The 21,733-nt window shown below is 40.9% G+C and overlaps 1 protein-coding gene across 2 annotated transcripts; it reads right to left on the reverse strand.

Moving 5' to 3' along the window:
- Positions 1 to 4,256: 4,256 nt before the first annotated feature.
- Positions 4,257 to 21,472, reverse strand: PABPC1 (poly(A) binding protein cytoplasmic 1). 2 transcript variants are annotated; one of them, XM_069779789.1, is made up of 15 exons: positions 20,712 to 21,472; positions 15,709 to 15,902; positions 15,486 to 15,601; positions 13,426 to 13,556; positions 12,225 to 12,319; positions 10,511 to 10,648; positions 10,319 to 10,414; positions 9,425 to 9,697; positions 9,182 to 9,275; positions 8,880 to 8,990; positions 7,839 to 7,993; positions 7,317 to 7,401; positions 7,003 to 7,133; positions 6,606 to 6,701; positions 4,257 to 4,699 (listed from the first exon to the last, which is right to left on the reverse strand). In XM_069779789.1, exons 1-14 carry the CDS (start codon positions 20,902 to 20,904, stop codon positions 6,609 to 6,611), a joined length of 1,905 nt encoding a protein of 634 aa, XP_069635890.1. In that variant the 5' UTR covers positions 20,905 to 21,472; the 3' UTR covers positions 4,257 to 4,699; positions 6,606 to 6,608. The 2 variants fall into 2 exon arrangements, with proteins under 2 accessions (XP_069635890.1, XP_069635889.1); XM_069779788.1 differs by having other exon boundaries at positions 13,417 to 13,556.
- Positions 21,473 to 21,733: the final 261 nt, after the last annotated feature.

Here is a 21,733-nt window from a genome sequence, read left to right on the forward strand (position 1 = left end):
CTATGGCTTCTCTTTCCAAAGGTGGCATGGGACTCTTAGTATCACTTGCCATGATGTTGATGAAGCAGCTAATTGATGTAGCGAGACGTAGGATGTGGCATTTCCCTTTGTAAGGAAAGAACTAGTTGATCAAAGGGAAAATGGGAAGGAGGCAAGGGGAACAGGGCAGTTTAAAGAGTGCCCACTTCCATCATAAAAGGTAATCTGAGAGAACTGAGACTTTTTTGAGAGTAGCTTCTGGTTCCAGTAAATCCAAGTCTGTGCTGGATTTACTCAGGAGGTATTTCTAACCTCTAATCGCCTCTCAGGGACAACTCATGTACATGGGAAGCTGTGAAGAGCTCACTAGAGTTTAAACTACTCCAGCAGGGAGTGAAAATGTTGCCTGTGTTTGGGGAGCAACTCCAATGGAAGGATCAATCATAGAAATGGAGCTTCCTACTTAATCCCAAGTAGGACAGCCAGAAACATGTAACTATGAAAGCCTAGTGAATTGTGGTCCCAAGGACAAGACTGTTTTTTTGGGTTTGGTTCCCCCCCACCCCCAGTTATTCCAAGCCGAAGTATGTCTATTAGATGCAGAATTCAGAATACCTTTTTGCCAAGAATCCTAATCCAAAATGTTAAGTAGCTGTCTTCCAACATCCAGTTGTCCATAGCAATCATTAACAACACTCCCGAGAAGGAAATACAAGGACTGAAGATACCACTTTTTCAAGGGTAGACACCTAACTAGTGTGGCAACTTGTAATGACACTGCCTGACTCGGGAACATCTTGATTTCCACCACCTTGCCCCTTCTTCCCCCAGCACCCAGTGAAATCCAAATTTCCTGGACTTCTGTGGAACAGCAAAAAGAATGCATGCAATCTAGATTATCTCTGCAGCAAACCTTTGATTTAGTTGCCCATAAAGCCACATTCTGCTTGGGAAAGTAGATGGTGAATACAGTACTGTTCACCCATTCAAATTGCCATTCATTTCAGGAGCAGGCTTTTGGCTGCTGCTAAGCTCTGAAGTGTTTTTGCTGTGGTTAGAATGGAAGACAGGGAAGGACTGAAGGAATGAAATACCACACAATTGGGCAAAATCAGCTTAGCATTGGGTGGATGCAGGGTGGCAGAGGATCAGTGTAAGCCTCTGACACACGCTAGAGGGAACGTGTGGCAGAAGGAGGTGACTGCCAGTTAAGCTGTGTATTAACCGAAGAGAACAATGCTCTACCGCTATTGAATAAATTGATTTTTCTGTGTGGTGCATTGTTTTACAGTAGTACTCTTAAAGATACATTGATAGAGGTACTAACAAACACATTGTTCACTATCTCTAAGATTAAAGAAAAAAATAGAAGACATTGATTAAATAGGTGTCTGTGGTATACAGTGGGGAATTACCATGTAATCAAGAGTGGGAAGAAGTAAACCCAACCAACCCAGGATTTTGTTTTCTTAAGCTGTTGTGATCACCTCAGCAGAATTGCCTGTTTCCTTCCATCACAAAAGTTACCCAGGATTTCAGGCTGGTACAGATGCTAGCGCTTGACACACCCACAAAAATCTTCTACAGATCTGGAAGCACCCCTCTTTTCCTCCTTTTTCAGTTTCCCTCTCCCCCCTCCCCATACCCAAAAGGTTAAATAACTTGCACATTCTTACAAAACACAAAAATTAGTTTGGTTTAACTCCAGCAGACTCAGTGAAGACACATTACCTCTTATCTAAGGAAACAAGCAGAAGTGAGGTGGGCTCTTACTTTCCTGCTAGGGCCCTGAAACTCCTGCAAATAGTTAGGTCTTTATGTCATCCTTTAGACCTCTCACTAAGTATCATCCAATTCTTCAACATTTCTATTACAGTCCTAAGTATTTTTAGGTCTTTAAAACTGTCTCCAAAGCTTTCATGTTTTTATAGTCAACTTTACATAAAATTAAGGTTGTACACTCAACCTCTTATCATGTACCTATCTTGTTTGAACCGCCTCCTTCGTAGGATTTACCATCCAATTTCAAAAATTCTTATAGTCATACACTTCAGTGAGATTGCAAATTAAAGGCTAACCCAGTCTGCCTCCATCAGGACAGGACTGAACATAAGAATTGTACAAGCTTAACCTAATGCTTTTATAGTGAAGTGAGGGATTTTAAATAGGATTCATTTAAACCAATTCACCTCTCCATACTAGGCTTATTTCTCAAATTCACTTAAGAGAAAAAAAATCCAGTGTGAAGATCTTTGCACAAGGGGAAGAATAAGGCCACTCTTGAGTTGCCTTTTGTGGGACTTCAGAAAGCATACTGTAGGGCTTTAACATTGCAACAGGTCCAGAGAACACTGACATTCCCCGCACCCCCAACACAGATTTCAGAGAGCCTTCCAGAAAGAACTCACTAACCTCTTCCTGTGACTCCATAGAAACTGTATCCTTTAAATACAGCAACTGGAGCCCAATGGATTGCAGTGGCTAAGGGTCATGCCTTCCTCCATGACTAACAGATCTTTGTTTCTTTCCCTCATACCAGCCTGCCAGGTTTTTTCTTCTCTGTGAAAGGACATGCCGTCTCCACTGCTTCCTTTCTCCTCCTGCATTATCAATTTTGATTAAGCAGCTTACAGAGCCAGTTATGGGCTAAACTGGGTAGAAAATGCCTCTCATATTGTGCAAGTCTGCACAAAGTACTCCCTGAAAGAAAGGGAGAAAAAAGCGCAAGGCAACAACCGTAGGGTAACCCCTCCGTGGGTGGACAGCTTCAATGTATCTGCTAACTTAGACAGTAAAAGTTTGTTTACAACAAAAGCTCTTGTTACTCTGTCTCTCTTGATTATTCATTTAACAGTTTTAATTCTGCAAAACTGTCAACCTCAGTAAGGTCCTGTAGCAAATTAAACAGCTCATGTGCTACTGTTGGCTCTTCTCACTTTTGCTGGCATTGGTCATTTGCTTGGATGCTCTTTTTAGTGACTAACACACAAGCTGACCTGAAGGTCCGATCAGCCATGACTGAAGACAGAATTATTTCTATGGTATGGTACACTAGATCAGATTTAGATCCAGCAGGAATTTATTTTAAAAAGGCACTCCCTTTTCTATTTTTTAAATGACAGTCAAATATAAGGATGAACCAGGAAGGTCACCTTTTGCAGGAAGCAGCAGATTCCTGGAGCCAGTAAAACTGCTAGAGTTATTTCACCATTCACTAATTTGATAAAGACATGAAATTTTGCGTAAGCTCACTGTATGCAGAACTCTGTGACACATTACAACTGGAAGTTACTGAAAAGATCTTTGTGATGCAGTGAAGTGGTGAATATTAAGTAATAAGGAACAGCATACCATTTCAGATCACTTTCTCAGTTTTCAAATCTGCCAATTTAAAGTACCCTAACTGTATTCTTTTTCAGTAACAATTCAATAATTCAGTTACCAAAGAGCTAGCTGAGACTTTCAAAGTTGCCTCTGACAAGGATTTGTTCAGCACATTAAAAAACCCCAAATACAGCAAACCTAAAATTAAACCAATTGGTCTCCTACTAACAGAGAAAAAACCAAAAAGCTAACAGTAGCCATTCACTTGTTAAGAAACACAGCATCAGAAATATCCGACTCAGAGGATTAAGCAGTCCTGTCCACAGAAGGATTTTCACTGTGCAAAAAGCGTGACCTTTTGGTTACTATGCATTCAATTTTTAATACCCTGAAGCCTCACCTTTTTTGTTCTAGGAATGCCTTGTGTTCATACATTCATAGTAATGGAATTTTGCAACACTGTATTGCAGTCAATCCTTGCTCATTCACCTATATCCATACTACTCTGCCTTCATCTCAGGGTTCCTCAGCCATCTAAGGATGCAGCCAGAGACCTATGTAGTGATTGTTCCTTCCACCAAAATGTGAGAATGAACACCACATGCAGGTGGTTAAATGGGATCATGTGTTATGTTACACAATTCCAACACAGGCCTTTTGTAGTAACATTTCTTACCAATATCTCTAGGTAGGGTATTTAAAGGTTTATTTCCAATTAGACAACGACAAGAGCTCAGACATCATGCTATTAAGGATTTAAAACCCAGATATGGATGTAGCTGCTCTTCTGACTTGTTTTAATGCCTAAGTTTATATTATCAGTAACAGGTGGCTAAATGTAGGCTGATCTCTAGAAACTGCTGAAACATACTATGGAGTGGGATTCTAACTCAGCACACTCAATGACAACCTTGTCAGAAGTACACTGTACAAAAGAAACTATCACAAGTAAATCAGTGTTTAAGGAATTTTTATTAAACCAAGAATTTTATAATCCAAATTACGTTTCTTTGCTCAGCTATCAATTCTCACTGTCAACTAAAACAGTGGTGATATTCTGAGCTTTTCCACAGTAAAGAATTACAAAATTAAAGAAAGGAATGCTTTAAATTTTTGTACTGTGCTGAAAATTCTTTTCCCCCGGGTTTATAAAACATTAATTTGTATTTTTTATTTTACTATTTTTTTTAAAATTTTAAATCAATAAGTAATCTAGGACTAGCATTTGTTTTGCTAGCCCCGGCGTTGCTCTGTACATAAGCTTCAAAGTTTCCTTTCCTTTTTTTATTTATTTTATATTTTGCAATGTTTTTCTCAATATTTAATAGTTTTTCCATGTTTAGATTTTTTTTTTTCTTCGGTGAAGCGAAGTTCTAGATTGTAGTCCCGGATCTTTCTGCAAACAAAAACAATGTTGTCAGGTTTTGAAATCAAAGCAGCACCTTATGTTTTCTCACACGCTTTCTGCAACTGTAATCCTGACAGCACTTTGGGCATTCACAGCATCAATCATACCAAAGTTCTCTACAAGCAGTGTATCAGAGGTATCCCCCACTTCAGAGACATGGAAGTGAAGTATTTGGTAAGACAAAACTGAGTCTAGAACTAAACAGTACTCTGCACAGCAGCTGTACACAATAATTTGTTACTGTAACTAACTTGACTGCAGGTCACCTCTACTTTTGAGGCCAGCATACCAAGGCTCACCAAGTAACTACACTAGCAGTATTTTCAATTTCCAATTACTAAAACACCATGGAGCGTACAGAGTAATGGTCTCAAAGTTTGGGCATCTTAGTTTAGGACAAACAACTTATTCAGCACTTCTTTATCCCCAGTGTGAAAGTGTCACTAGCAAAAAACAAAAACAAAACCAAAAAATACCCCACAAACCAGAAAAAGAAAGAAGTGTGGAAAAAACATGACTTGAATTCTGCCTCCAAAAGGAAAGTTGCAGAAATGAGAAGACCAAGAAAAAAAGAAAATTAAGTAATCAAATGTTAAAGCAGTCATCTTCAACTGATAGCTATAAACGTGGAAACTAAGTTCATAGACAGGCAAAACCTAACTGGACTGAGAATAGACTCCTATATCATCCTCAATTGCACATTTTCCCCTTTCAAAATTATAAAGATACCACCTTTTGCCTCTTCCTGTCATGCAAAATTAAGATACTAACCCCACAGAAGGCAATAAAGAAAATCAGTATTTGTCCCGGTTTCAGGTGGGATAGAGTTAATTGTCTTCCTAGTAGCTGGTACAGTGCTATGCTTTTGAGTTAGGTATGAGAAGAATGTTGATAACACACTAATGTCTTCAGTTGTTGCTAAGTAATGTTTAGTCTAAAGTCAAGGATTTTTCAGCTTCTGATGCCCAGCCAGCAAGAAGGCTGGAGGGGCACAAGAAGTTGGCACAGGACGCAGCCAGGACAGCTGACCCAAACTGGCCAACAGGGTATTCCATACCATGTGATGTCATGCCCAGTATATAAACTGGGGGAAGTGGGAGGATCGCCGCTCGGGGACTAACTGAGCATCAATCAGGGAGTGGTGAGCAATTGCACTGTGCATCATTTGTATATTCCAATCCTTTTATTATTACTGTTGTCATTTTATTAGTGTTATCATTATTAGTTTCTTCTTTCCTGTTCTATTAAACTGTTCTTATCTCAACCCACGAGTTTTACTTTTCCCAACCTTCTCCCCATCCCACTGGGTGGGGGGAAGTGAGTGAGTGGCTGCGTGGTGCTTAGTTGTGGCTGGGGTTAAACCATGACAGTATTTTAATTGGCATTAAAGTTAAAATTCACCAAAAAGTGAAGTCAAGACAGTATGTAGTTTAGTTTTTAATTACTGTGTAATTTGAGATTTTGGCAAGTATATACAAATTATAGTTTAAACTAGCAATTTCATTTCTAAGGAAAAATAGGGTTGGAGTATTGTTTTAAGCTTATTTCAATTCCAGAAGTTCCTCTTGAACAACACTCAACAGTAGTGTTTGACAGAACTGCACATTTTTTGCACACATGCCTAAAACTAATTTTAGCTAAATATGCTGTTAAAAACAAAGCTTTGATTCCAGCTAAATAGGCAAGACAAAATGTCAGTAGCATTTGCTAACCAAGAGCTACAGAACCGGACAACAGGATTGAGCACGAAATTTGTTTACAACTGTGACCATAGCTGCTACTTTCTGTGGCTGCAAATGATACAGAGCCTGGAAGCATCCTGCTTCCAAGGCCATGGACTAAGGACTATTGCCCCACTCAACCCACAAAACTATACAGTGCTCAGAAAACTTACTTATTAAACACTTGGAACCCCAGTGGGATTATTAACTGCCTTCTGAGCAGCCTCTTTAGCTTGGTGGGCTTGTAGTACGGCTACAGCTTCATCAACCTGTTAAGTAAAAAAGAAAAATTAATAAAGGGAAGCTTAGTAATTTCTGTATATTTAAGTTAATGAAACAGTTTAAATTACATGCACAAACAATGCCTGCATTGTTAAAAAGAAAAGGATAACGTTACAGTTCCAGTTCATGCTAATGTAAGTCACTGCCACCCTCTGAAAGAGGATATCCTAACTTCTTGCCCTGGGCCACTGTTGCATTGCTGCTACTCAACTGTGCCAGTATAAACATCTGTTAAATCAGTGTAGTCTTAATTGCTGATAAAACTAGGTAAGGCAAAAGTCCGCCTACCTTCGAACGAAGAGACTCAGGAGACTCGAGCATGTGGAGGAGTTCAGAGTTGTCAATCTCCAACAACATACCAGTGATCTTACCCGCCAGAGTAGGGTGCATGCTTTGAATGAGAGGAAATAGACGTTCACCTAGAGAGAAAAAAGCTTATCAGAGTGACAAATCTTATCTGACAAACACAGCCTAGATTTAAGGGAAAAGGGAAACAAACACTTTGTTCTACTGCTAAAACCATTTATTCGACATTTTAAGATTGATGAAAGAGTACTTTGTTCTTCTGCTACAAGGAATAGAGAAAGGTATCATGTACATACCTAACATCTGCTTTTGTTCTTGTGGAGGGGCAGAAGCCAACATGGAAGCAGTCAAGGGTTCCTGACCTTGCACATGGACAGCAGGCTGCAAGTTAATTTAACACCATTTCAAAATTAAATTCTAGTTCATAATTAGGTGCAGCTTCAAATATCTAATGTTCCACAACTCAGCATAAACAATACCTACACTGTCAGAAACATGGAATAAATTACAACTAAGTCAATTTAATCAAATAGAGCTGGTTAGAGCTGGGTGATTAGCATAAACCGCTCCATTGTGGAGCAAACACAAGGAGAATTCAGGCTAAGGTATCAAGCAACTGGAAAATACAAAGTAACACAGGATCACATCCTGTCCCAGGTGAACTTAAAATATACTTAAAACCCCAAGGCTATAACTCTGCTGCCACACTGCAGAGCCTGAATTCTAGAATAACAAAGACAACTCAATCATAAGTGCCCCCCTCCTTCCTCTGCAAAAAACACTAGCAGAAGCATGGACCAGTTCCTAAAATGACATACCTGCTGCATAGCGACCTGCGGCTGTGTATTAAGATGCTGCTGAGGATTACGAACACCTGCAGCATATTTGTATTGTGGTACTGTGCGTACAGCAGGAGTAGCTGCAGTAGCTGCTGCTGCAGGACGTGGACCCATTGTTTGTGTTGATGTATTAGCTGAAAAAATAACATAATTCCATATGTGAGTATTTGTTTTATTTAGCCCACACTGTACAAGTTATGAGAAAAAAACAACACAAAAAAACCCCACCAAAAACCAAACCAGCCCAAACAGAATACCTAATTTAGGTACTGTATTACAGATTCATCTTAGTAGTATTGTCAACTGTCACATCACTGGTCATATCTAAAGGTTCAAAGCTCAAAATTTACTGGACGTTACTTTCCAGTCATTTCACTAATGAATTGCTTTTCTCACATGCTATTGAAAAAAGATTTGTGAGAAAACATTCACTTTGGTTGAGTACTAATTTAATTTCATCCTAACCTCAAAAGACATTTGATTTCCTGAGCACATTACATCAATAGTAATCCTAAAAAAAGGATACTTTCACGAAGTAGATTGCTAAAAAATACTACTGCCTAATACATTCTGAGAGAATTAAGACTCCATTACAATCAATTCTGGTTCATTCAGTGATGTGCAGCTTCTGCATACATGATACTGGCTCACAGTATTCTATGACAAAATAATAAGAGCTAAAATTCTATCATCTCGGTATTTCTACATGCAACCTATTATTACAATTGCCACGATGCTTAGAAATAGCAGAAGCTGTCATACAGTATTATTAAAATGCACACTAAAAGAAGAAATGCTTCATGCTAAACAAATGGGACCACAGCAGGAGTCTTTGCTGGGACAATAGTTAAAGCAACTACTAGAAGGTGATACCAGCTTACTCATGTAGTAAGAGCCAGAAAAGGAGGGAAGTGTTACCGCATGTGATATTGAACTTACAAATGCTTTTGAGAGATCATTCTGAATCAGCAAAATTAAAAAATAAGTCTAATACTTAAAGTTTGCATAAATGAAACTCACCAACACGTTGTGTTGACATGACTCGTGGAACTTGTGAAGAAGCTGGTCTCATGGTACTAAATGGTGGTCTGGGTGCTGCTGGGCGGATAGCCCCAGGCATGTTTTGGAATGCTATGTTTTAGAGAAAATACATTAAATTAGATGCTGAAACACTGAATGGTGAAGAGAGTTCAGAAGTAATACCACTAACATGACAAAGAGAAGACTGATACTGTAATGCCGTGAAAATGTACTTAAAAGTGCAAAGGTAAATGCTATGGAGTTTACCGCAATCACTGGAAAGAGGTAAAGAAGTGACTTACGATGAGGTCTGGCACCCTGAGCAGTCCAGCGAGGACTAGGTCTAGCAAGTTGAGCAAGTTGATTAGTAGGATAGTATGCAGCACGGTTCTGAGTCTGTCAAATACAAAAACATTGTGTAACTTTGTTACCTTTGAAGGGCATGCTGAACAGTCCATCACCTTTCTGCTATGAAATTAGAATGATGAAATTATGCAGATTTTATACACAGTACAAAACATTCAGTTACTCCTCTGCATACATACCTGTGGGATAGCTGCCATGAAGTAACCTGAAGGAGGTGCTGGTTGGTAAGGGTTGATTACAGGATTAGGTACTGCTCTTACACTTGCCATTCTCTGCATATACTGGTTGGTGAGGTGAGCTTGGCGCTCTTCTTTACGCTGGGCTAGAGCTACATATAATGGTTTAGTAGCCACAATTCTACCATTCATTTCTGTGACAGCTTTGGTGGCTTCTTCTGGTGATGAAAAGCATACAAATCCAAATCCTTTGCTGCGGCCACCTTCCATCATGACCTGTAATTAATTAATTAATAGCTGTTTACTGAATACAGATGACAACCTCACTGAAGTCATAATGAGCACACTATTGTACTGAAAAGATGTAGTTTCTCACATCAATATAAGTATTATTTCAGTTTATTTTGGACTTGATGATCTTAGAGGTCTTTTCCAAACTTAATGATTCTATTCTATTTTATATACAAAGAAAGCTGAAATCTATAGATAGACTCAGACTCTTGATTTCATGCAGATTGAGATGTAGCATTTTTTTTGTGGCATAAACCCATCACAAAGATGGTTCAACGTCAGGTTGGACGGGGCTCTGAGCTACCTGATCTAGTTGAAGACATCCCTGCTCATTGCAGGAGGGTTGGACTAGATGACTTTAAAGGTCACTTCCAACCCAAACTATTCTATGATTCTATGATTATTTCAAGAAAGGATGATCACATGCGTTTAACCCGAGATGTACAATAATCAAAAAGCAGATGTCCACATATATAGAACATAGTAGCAGTGGTAAGTGACTGGGTCACATCTGTTAAGTCAATGAAATAAATCACTCTTCCTTGGTGAAGGACCACTGTTCATTTTCAAAGAAAGGACAAGGACAATCTGCAAACTTTACTTTACCTTTGCACTAGTGATTGTACCAAATGGGGAGAATTCTTTTCGAAGACGCTCATCATCAATCCCATCATCAAGATTTTTCACATAAAGGTTTACACCCTAAAAAAAAAGCCAAGTTATTTTTGAAAGCAAATGGTCTGTGTAAATCTAAAAATATCACAGAATAAAGTTAGTCCTCTTGAATTGAAACTGAACCTGGTATCTGGTGATCCTGTCCTGCTTCATTTGTTCGAACTTGCGCTTCAGCTCCGTCTGTCTTTCCACCTTTTTCTGAGCCCGGCCAACATAGATTTGTTTCCCATTGAGCTCTTTCCCATTCATCTCATCTACAGCCTTCATTAACAAACAACAGGTTAGCAGTGCTTTGTATTCTGGTGTTTTTCAGGCATACAAAAAAAATGTAATTCAAATACAGAAAGTTACATAAGGATTCCAGAAAAAGAGCCAATCCACCTAAAATATCACCGGTTGAAACAAAATACCCTGAGACTTTCCACTTAAAGTAAAATGGAAATTGCTTTCTGTGCGCTTCTGCCCAGTTAAAGAAAAGTAACAACAGATGCAGAAAACTTTTCTTATATGAAGTTGGAAAAAAAACCAACCAACAAATCAAGTCACATAATGAAGCACTATTTCTCCAGCCCTACCTTGCTAAAGGTAGAGAAAAGAAAGCAAATTGAGTTGAAAAGCTCAAATTCACAAACCTGACTTCTGTTTTTAAAATTAACATCTCAAACTGTAGTATCTACCAGATTTTCCTATATGTTAAGCTACAGCTGGCATATACAGCTTTTTTTTTAAATTTTTATTCTTTCATTAATACTTAAAGAGTATGAAAATACAAACTTTTTTCCTTTATGCTGTTTTGAGTTACAACTATTAAGATGTGAAAACTCTGGCACAGATTTATTCAATTAATTTAAAACCAGAAGTTACCAGTTGTGACTTCTTGTATTGTATACCTCCATGATCAAAGCCATTAAACACATATTTACTGAGATACTAGAATTTTATGTTACTTAAAACACCCAAAATGGGATCCTGACTACCGCAAGAGAAACAATTCATCAATGAATGTATGCAAGACTGAACAATGTAGATGTAAGACAGACAGGATTTGTTCTAATCTCTTGCTTGTACACTTGCAGCACTGACAAATCACCAAAATGCCTTTTGAAAAGCAAACTTCATTTGTTGCCCTGATTTGTTCTGTGCCGAGTTTTTCTCCTGATGCTATGTCCCTACTGCCACAGTGAACTGACACATCAAAGCAACCAGCTGACAAAGAATTAAGTTATACAGCATACTGGCATGTTATAGATATATACACAAATTAAAAGGAACCTTCTTCCAAAGTTACTCTTCAGAGTAACAGCAACATCACAGGGCTCTATAACTATTTTCTTATAGCTGTGCCAAACATGCTCCATAAAACTAATAGCTTTCCTGCTGACTTCGCAGTGCTGAAGTTTGAAAACACAATCCTTTCTGCCTTGCACAAATGTTTTGTGCAACCAAATTGGATCCAATGATTCATCTGGGTTTTGCAGAGATATAATAATTTTCTATGCTTGTATGGTGCCCAGCGTGAGGGAGTGCAAATCTCATCAAGACCTTTAAGCCCACCTAAAACAGGTTATTAAATTATTCAAGATTCCCCATTTCTACACTAGTTCCAGCTGTCTTAGAGTATCTTAACAGGCTCCTCAAACCAACTGATATTTGCTCATAGGAAAGCATTCTAAATGACAGAAACTATGCTAAGTCATTTAGGAAGCAGACACCTGGTTTTGCAGTGTCCTTGACCAATTAAAAACCCTTAATGAATTCCGAGATTTCAAATCACTCAGTGAAACACATTATTTGGGTCTCAGTTATAGGATTCCTAAAATGAAGTCCAAAAGCTTACTTTTTGGGCATCTTCATGTCTTTCAAAACTAACGAAGCCAAAGCCTTTGGATTTTCCGCTCTCATCAGTCATAACTTTCACACTTAGGGCAGGACCTAAAAAGAGAATGAAATACTTAGGCTTCGTATACAGAGTGTGTTCCCTTCACATTTTGAACATCCTGCTTAGAAGTCTTAATATTTAGTTTGTTTCACTTGTATTACAAAGGACTTCTGCACCAGTAATAGTATCTAGTAAACATCAGCCATTAATATAAAATTGCTGATTTGCCCTGATGCTGAACTTCAGCCATTATGGCTGAAGTCTGCCATGCTGAATTTCTCTCCTACTATATTTTCAACCAAAAAGGGGTAGGAATTTCATCTCTAAGTGAACAAAACTGTTTTTCTCATTAAAAATCACAACATTTAAAAAGCATTTGTGCTTCCATCCTTTGAAATGGGTATTGAAAGCCAGAGAGGAGGTCTTTCTATTAGGCATGTGCTTCACCATTTAATCCTGGTGAAAGGCCATCCCAGTTCAGCAATTCCAAACCTTCGAAAAACTGTAGTTCAAGGACTCAACTGAGACAGATACTAGCAGCTAAATTCGCTATCATTTCAACCACGACACTTCAGTAGTGCAAAGGTCTTTCCTGTAAATGCTGCTTAGGGTTGCTAACTCATATTCAAGGCTTTGTCTTGCTTTACATGATATCCACTGGAGAACAGCAAAAACATGGAGGAAATAAAATAATAATAATGATAAAAAAAGCTGAGGCTGAGATGTGCCCTAGGAACCAGTATAAGAATCTGTAACTGAATTACAGAGTTTGCCATTTCCTATTTTGATGGTGACACATCATATACATTACTAGATCATGATCATATGCCTGCCATAATTTTGCCCTGTGCATAACTGAGGACCAAGACAGAACCAAATAGCTTGCCAATGGAAGTGTAGTGAATTCATAACATCAATCTGTACTAAAATGGAAAACACTTCTATTTGCAACTTAAAAAAAATTGCAAAACCCATTCAAAAGACTAACTGGAATTAAGTGCCAACTTTTCAGAACCTTTTTAATTTTTTTTTTAACTCAACATTACACAGCCAGCTGATTCCTTGTATTACAAGGCACTGTACAGATACCATATAAGAAGTAAGCTGATGTTCACTCATGTTTATATAAACTTGAAGCTTAAGACATTACCAAACTTGCCAAAGAGTTCCTTAAGTCTCTCATCATCCATGTCTTCTCCAAAATTCTTGATGTAAACATTGGTAAATTCCTTTGCCCTGGCCCCAAGCTCTGCCTCACGTTCCTTGCGGGATTTAAACCTTCCAACAAATCTAGTTGCAGGAGAACACAATAGTGTAGGTTAAAGCAAGTCTGTCAAGGTTTAAAAATTTATTTTAATCCTCTGGCATCATATTTTATTCTTAACTAGTCTCATTGTTCATTATAGGCATGAAATTATTTAGCCAAAATATTTAGGATAAAACTCCATCGGAAAAACAATTTCACTATCCTTGCTACATCAGTGTGCTTATCGCAGTAAGTAGCATAAAAATGCTTTCAAGCCATTGGCGAGATTGTTCACTCTTATGAAACACCTTTGACAACGGGAGCTGGACAATGGGAAAGAGTACTAGGTAAAGTGGCTAAACAGAAATTCTAGATATCAGCATAATCCCTCTGCCATACTAAAAACTTGGCAGCCTTAAAGCAGTTACCATTCTCCAATCCTGTTTTTAAGCAAGGGATATTTAACTAACCTGCCCCACTCCCTTACACACCTTTCCAGCCAGTATCAAAGCAAGACTTTTGTCTGGTTTGATGTTTGTTTTTTTTATTTTGGGGGATTTTTTTTCCTGAGTTGTTTGTTTTTGTTTTTTTTTTTTTTTTTAAAGGCATAGAGAAATAAAAAGTTCAACTTGCTCTTTAGTCAAATACCATTGCAAATTGGCTGGGAACACCAAAGGTCAGTTCATACCATCAGAGAAAGAACAGAAGCTGAACGCAACACTCTGCAACCCAAGGAGCTGCTCTAGTACAGACATTATGTGGCTAACACTGATTGTAGTAGACTTTTGCTCTCAAATTTTATTGTATTGTCCAACTTTATAGTTCCAAATCTGGCAAATCCAATAAAGTAGCATACTGTAACTCAACATTTTCTTAAACTTTGACAACTTCACCCAATTTATAGCAACCAAGGATGGTAAGAATGATAGTGCAATGTGTTCAGCAGATTTTAGTAGTAAGTGAAGTACTTTAACTCACTTTTAAAAGCCTAGCCTGAATAGAAATTCAAAGCAAAATTAACTCTTATGATGTATTTTACTGAACAAAGTTTACGTAAATCATGTGCTTCTGTGACTACATGCCGACCTTTTTTTACTAACTTAAAAAGGTTGTATAAAGATGGAAGATAAGTAAAAACATCCACAGTGTGCCAGTCAAGCACAGAACAAGCAGGAAAACTAAAGTTTCAAAATATATGTCCTCCCTGTACGTGGCTTGATCCATCCATCTCTACATGTAAAAATAATCCATGATGGTAAGCTGATGCCAATTTCTGTTATCCTTTTTCCAAACCCTCTCAAGTATTTAGACAGCTATTCTTTTGCAACTATGCCAAATACCATAATGATCCCTTAGGCATAGCTGTGAGGCACACTCGCCCTGCCCCCAAGCCTAGATATCACTAACCAAGTAGCCAAATAACATTTTTTTCCTACAGTATATAACAATGATAATTTTTAAAACATTAGGTTTCTGTATGTTTTATTTTCCACTGCTATTTCCTAGACCTGCCTATTAACAGACATTCATAGAAAAACATCAGTGTAATCCGACTGCTATTCAGGACTAACTCTAGAGCTTCAAGTTTCATCCAAAAAATGGATAATGTACCTATCTCACAACTCTTATAAAGGAAGCATTATTCAGAATACCCGAAGGACTGTATTCTATCACAGACTAGTAAGATCAGAAAACCAGAGGAGTTCCCAAATCCTTGTTACAACATTGACTTGTAAGACAACTAATAACAATGTTTTCCCCAGATTGCATTATTAGCCTTTTCTGACCTTACTCTTGCCTTTAGAATACGCAGGGGATACAACTCATAGTATTCCTAGCACTAAAATTCTAAATCCTCTTTAAAATAAGAAATTTTTAGAACAACCTGTCTTTTCTAGGTAAACTTTAAGTATTTGTCCACTGTAAAATGAATTTCAGTCTGTTGATCCCCAACCATGTATTTGTGTACTTACACTTTGCGGTCATTAAGCAGCATACCATTCATTTTTTCAATAGCTCTTTCTGCAGCTTCTTGTGTCTCAAAATGTACAAACCCATAACCCTTGGATCCATTTTCATCACATACCACCTATTAAAGAAAAACCCTGTTGTAACACCCATGGAATGTTTCCAGTGTAAATTGAGGGGGGGGGAGGTGTGTCAAACCATTAAGTGCACCAATAATTTTCCACTAACCTTACAAGATAGGATGTTTCCAAAAGCAGAAAATGTGTCATATAAAGCTTTGTTATCAATTGATTTGTCCAAGTTTTTGATGAAAATGTTTCCTACACCGCTTTTGCGTAGAGACGGATCACGCTGAGACCACATGATGCGCACTGGTTTGCCTTTAATGACATCGAAGTTCATGGTATCCAAAGCTCGTTCAGCTGGAAAAACATAATGGAATTAGTAGGAAATGCTAAAGTTATCGTAATAAGCACACAAATAGCATTTGAAGTACAATTCTTTATGAAATTGTTACAATTTTAAGTCCAGCACCACCACCAAGATGCAAACCCAAACCTCCAATGTAAATAAACCCCACTCCGGTTTATGCAAGTTAAAACTGGCAAAAACTCCTCAGCAAAAGCCACATTTAGGAAGAAGCACAAGTCAGCTGAACAAGCTGTAAAAATGCCAGTAGCCTAAGGGATTGGACCCCACTACGAAAAGATGGGACGGTGAGAGGAGAAAAATCTATCAAGTGATGACAATTACAACTTACTCCACAGGAGGAAAAGTTTTAACATTTCTGAAATTCAGCTGGCCACTCCCACATCGTGCAGATGCATACTGTATCAATAAAAATGCTTTTAGGGGTACAGCTTGTGCCTATATGAGGCCTTTTGCAAACACTAACATAAGAACTCCTAAATCACCAATACCCCTAAACTGACAAGATTTCTTTGCTAGGTGGAGTTCAAGCCTGGTTCAGGCAGCTGTTCCACACAACTGCTTCCTTAGTGACAAAAAAAATCCGTGATGGACTTCCGGGCAAGGGACAGTTCAAAGAGATTTAAAACCACTACTTAATTTTGAAAATCTCAAATTATGTATATATTAAAAGCTCATGATGAAATATATGTAAGCTCAACGAAGGAGCAAGTGTTAAAACAGCAAAATTAAGTAAGCAGGTTTTATTACTCCAATGGAGCAGTTTTTCCAGTAGAACTCCATAACTAACTTTTCAAAGCCTGAATTCAAGATCTCGGTGTATTTAGATAGGGAGGTATCAAGACTTCTTCAGTTTTCATACGTCCCTTCAAAGCAACAAGACATGTCTGTGATGTTTTAAGTCAACAAGGTATTTAAGCAAGAAAGAGCAACAGTTCTCAAGTATGGCAGACTTATTTTATGATCTCCTACATTAGCCCCTTTTCATCATTGTTCCTGTAGGTCTGGAAGAACACTGAAAAAAGTCCCAGTAAATAGCTGAAGTCACACCCGTTGGTACTAACTCACTTCACTGCAATTTGCACATAGCAGAGCAATGTGATGCTAACAAGACCGAAATCAGTTTAGTATTAGTTTAAAAACAGTAACCATGCCAGTTATTTGCTTTCCTTAGGAGAAGGACTAAGGACCAACCACATTGTGAAAACCCCTACGTTTTTGTTCTTTAAGTGCTGCTTTTATCTTTAGCTATGTTGTTGGATATCATGGCCAAAGAAAATCTGCAATCGGCCTCTGGTTCAGCTGGTACACCACGTTTTATGTCCCTTCTTGCCATGTTTTCAGATTACAAGTGAATGTGAAGATTATATTCTCTGAAAGACATCTGTAGAAGTTAACGAGACAGATGTCTAACATTTGCTTGTAAAAAAAATTTAAAAATCTATTGATACTATTGCCATATTCACATGACACTAGCCAGTCAACTGATTTAAACCAAAGCCACAAAAAATATAAGCATTGCCACTCTTTTAAATAAGTTAACAAAGCTTTCACAAACTTTAATATAAATTAAACAGGAGAGAAAAGACAACTGAGATACTGATAATGAAAAACAAAAGCATTGGAAGGCATTACATTACAAAGGGGTGGGGGGGGGGAAGACGGCCAAAAAAATAAGAACTGTGGATATCAGACTGGCCACAGCAGAAACATCTAAGGCTTTGGTATTGCCCTGGAAGTCATTGGAATTATTACTGCCAGCACCAGCAAAAGTGCCAGCAACAAACAGTTCATTATTTCCAGAAGTAGTAACAGGGCTTCCTTCACTAGAAAAGAGGCTTTTCTAGTGCATGCTAATTGCTTCTAGAATAATCCTGACACTCCTCAAAAATATGTGTTCCTGGACACGTTTCCCAAACGTCTGACTCAAAGTGGGTCCATACTAGCCTTTGCAAGCATTACCACTCTCAACTAATAGTCAGCACGTATTTTAGACCAACGCAATTTCTCCACAAAGCCAAGGACAGCATGGAAACCCTCAACAGCTCTCCTCACCTCTTCTATGGACCAGAAGTACAAGAAATGTCATTCCACAACAGATATTAAAACATTACGAGAATACATCTGCAACCAGGTACAAGCTACTCTCATTAAAATTCACTTACTAGTACAACTGGCTTACTTTCATGCCATTTCAGCCATAAAAGGCTGGGCACTAGTTTGCAGGAGGCAATTCCATTCAGCAGTTAACTTGTTACCAAGTGGACACACCTACCCATGCTGTACTTTTGCTGATTGTGCTGGAGCTTTTGTTGAGTGAGTCACCAGTTCCCATTTTAGTCGTGAGCAACTGGACAGTCCACTTTAGTAACAATTTCAAAATCACAGGGAATATACACTTAATGCTAAACTGTGCTATACCTACAGAGCAATAGCTATAAAATAAACAACCTCTCAAAACATAACCATTCAAAAAATCTGAAGGGAGAAGTGCAGTTTCAGATTACCTAAGAATATTTCTAGTTTAGTGATTAAACAAGATTGACTGGGTTTTACTCCGGACTATGACTCAAATTCAGAAAAGTCACAACTTTGAAATGTGCGCATACCTCGCAAATGTGTCATCAGGCCTAATTAGTTTTTGGAAGAGCTTTGAGATCCCTAGTTTACAGACAGCTGGTAACGTCAAACACACCTTCAAAGATGTTTTTCAAAACCTGAGCTAGTTGTTACTAGCTGTTTAATAAGCATAGCCCGACATGTAGCTAAGAATTAGGCCAAACCAAGAAAAGGCAGCTAGTTTGGAATCAAAATTAAACCACTATTACTGTAAGAGTAACCATTCATCCTCAGAGCTCCTATTTCAAGGTTTCAGTAAATGGATAGAATGATCTATGGGGAAAAAAAACCAAACCAACAAACAAAACCAAGAGATCAGCAAATGCTTTCTAGGTATTTGCCAAGAACATCAAATTCTAAAAATGTTGCAAAAGTATAATCACACAATATCATTTAAGTATATTTTACACACGTGCTTCCAGATACGTGCCAGATGCAAGTTTGATACAGACGAGAAATACTTTTAGCTGAACTGGACTAGGCGTAGAATAAAATATGCGTGCTTCCCAAAGTCTGAAAAATACTTGTAACATTTGGATGCTTGTAACAGCATTTTTGTAAGAGGCACATTCTAAAACTCTGAATGCAAGCACTGCTCAGGTGAAAGAGCTGTATTTGTTCCCGCATCTGACAAATGAGAAACTAAGTCACAAAACATAGGGTTGAACAGGTTGCTCAACTAATGACAGTGATAACGTCTGTCCTTACAGAATTCTGTCATTAGAAAGGAGGAGAAGCATTTGAATCACCTTCAACTTCTGCCTTGACATTATCATATCACAGTACTGAGCTGTGCTAACTTCTTATTCTTTTTGAGTAAGCCGTACCACAGGTTTTTATCGAAGGAAAGCAAAGTGTGTTAAAACAAGCATTCAAATTGCCTCATCCTAAACAATGGCTGAATAAATTAAAAGCTCTCTGAAGCGAGGGAGCTGATGATAACAGGTGAAATATCTGCCTATTAAAAAGATGAGACAGTAGCTTTTACCTCTTACATACAGATATCATCGGTACACCAAAGTCTGATCTGATAATGGCTACATACTAAAGCCAATTTTGAAAGCCAGTTAATCTAATTGCTTGGAAAGTTTGTAATTCGAATCTCTCGCTTTCATACGCTTGAACATAAACCCATTATAACAGAAAGCTGTGTACGTGGAATCAAATATGTTCTAGCTGGCGGAATTATTTTTTCTTTTAATTAAAACTTAGAACCGGTCACGGGTTTGGTTCTTTTATCGAAACACCCTCCACATGAACAAGCCGGTTTGCCAAACTCAGCACAACCATGACCAGAACTACATGGAAAGTTTCTTTACTGATGCAACTTTAGAGAACCGGCAACACGTCGTGTAAAGCAAGTTTAATAAAAACACGACTTGGGAAACACAATGCCAAAGAGAAAGGGACCAGAACGCAGCTTGCTAGACGCAGAGCAAGCAAAGGAGGCCCCAGTGATTTCACCCCCTCCCTACACGTGACAGACCTGCCGCGGTATTTTAACGTGTGACGCTGTGGCCTGTGCTCCGACCGGACGTCTGTGAAACTACCAAACCACCCTGCTACGTCCTACTTCCTTCTTACGGCCTCTTAATCACGCACACGCACCCAGCTCCTGCGTAGTTATTAAGAGGTGCTAATGACTATGATGTTTTCTTCGAGCTAGCCTTCATCTCGGATTCCCGATGCGGCCGCGCACGGACGCGCCGGCCTGTGGAAAAGCCGCCTGCACGCCCACACCCTCCCCGCGGCCGCCGGGGCCGCCCGGGCCCCTTCCCCCCCGCCCCCCCGCCGAGGCCCCGCGTCGCCTTTCGGTTCCCGGCGGCGGGGCGCGGAAGCGCTTCGCCCCCCCCCCCGCCCGCCCCTTCCCCGCCACGAGGCGCGGGCGGCCCCAGGCCGCGTGTCAGCCAGCGGCGGCCCCGTCGCAACCCCCCTCCCCCCCCCCCCGCCAAGTTTGCCCGCGTCCCGGCAACACCGACGCCGGCCCCGGGAGGGCCCGGGCGGGGAAAAATGGACGCGGGGCGGCAGCGGCCGGGGTGGAGGGGGCGCGGCGGCCGCGCCGAGCCCTGGTGGGGGCGGGGAAGGAGAAACATGGCTCCTCCGCCGGCGGCCGCCCCGGCTCTCCTCCCCTCAGGCCACCTCGCACCGCCGACCCTCCCCCCCCCCCCGCCCCGGCCACTCACCGTCGGCGGGCTGCTGGAAGTTGACATAGGCGTAGCCGAGCGACCGGCGGGTGATCATGTCCCTGCAGACGCGGATGGAAAGGATGGGCCCGGCGGGGCTGAACTTCTCGTAGAGCATGGCCTCCGTCACGTCGGGGTGCAGGTCCCCCACGTAGAGGGAGGCCATGGGGTAGCTGGGGGCGCTGGGGTTCATCCTGCCGCCGTCTCCCGGCGCGGGAGGGCAAGGGGGGGGGGGCGCTGACGAGGCGAGGAGGCCGCGGCGGCCCGGCGGTCCGTGAGGGCAGGGGCCGGCGGTGGTGGCGGCGGCGCGGGGGAGGGGGCACTCCGGAGGCGGATTCGAAACTTAACGGCTGCGGGAGGCGGATGCGCGGCGGCGGCGGCTAGGGGCGGGGGGGTGGTGTCTGGCTCACTCCGTGCCGGGCCTGGCGAAGGTGGTGGCGGCGGCGGCTGCTGCTGCTGGCCTCGGCGGGGGTCGGGTTCGCTCTTGTGTCTTCTCTCGGCTGCGCCGGGTCCGGGGGCTTCGCTTCACCGGGTTATTTTATATCAAACCGGCCGGTTGCAGAAGGTTGACGGGAGGTGGAAGAGGGAAGGGTTATTTTTTTTAAAGGTTTTTTAGGATTTTTGGATTTTTTTTGGCTTTTTTGATATTTTTAGTAATAAATGGTGCGGCGGGGCCGGGCCGGCGTGTCCGGGTGTCCGGAGCACACGCACTGCGCACACAGCTCCGACGGCGGCCGGGGGACAAGGGGGAGGCCGCCGCCCCGGCCGCGCACTATATATACCCGCCCCGCCCCCACCCGCCCCCACCGCACCGCACGCCACGCACCGACAGCACGCACCGCGCAGGCGCCGCCGCGGGCGAAGGCGGAGAGACGCGCGGCGCCGGCGCCCGGCCGGGGGGGGGGCGGGGAGACGGCAGCTCTGGCGCACGCGCGGCGGCCGCCGGGGGAGGGGGGAACGGCCGGGAGGGAGCGCGCCTGCGCCTCTCGACGTCACGGGGGCCGGTGGGGTGTGGGGGGGGG

This window comes from Haliaeetus albicilla, chromosome 3, assembly GCF_947461875.1.
Source record: "Haliaeetus albicilla chromosome 3, bHalAlb1.1, whole genome shotgun sequence".
In the NCBI taxonomy this organism is placed as follows: domain Eukaryota; kingdom Metazoa; phylum Chordata; class Aves; order Accipitriformes; family Accipitridae; genus Haliaeetus; species Haliaeetus albicilla.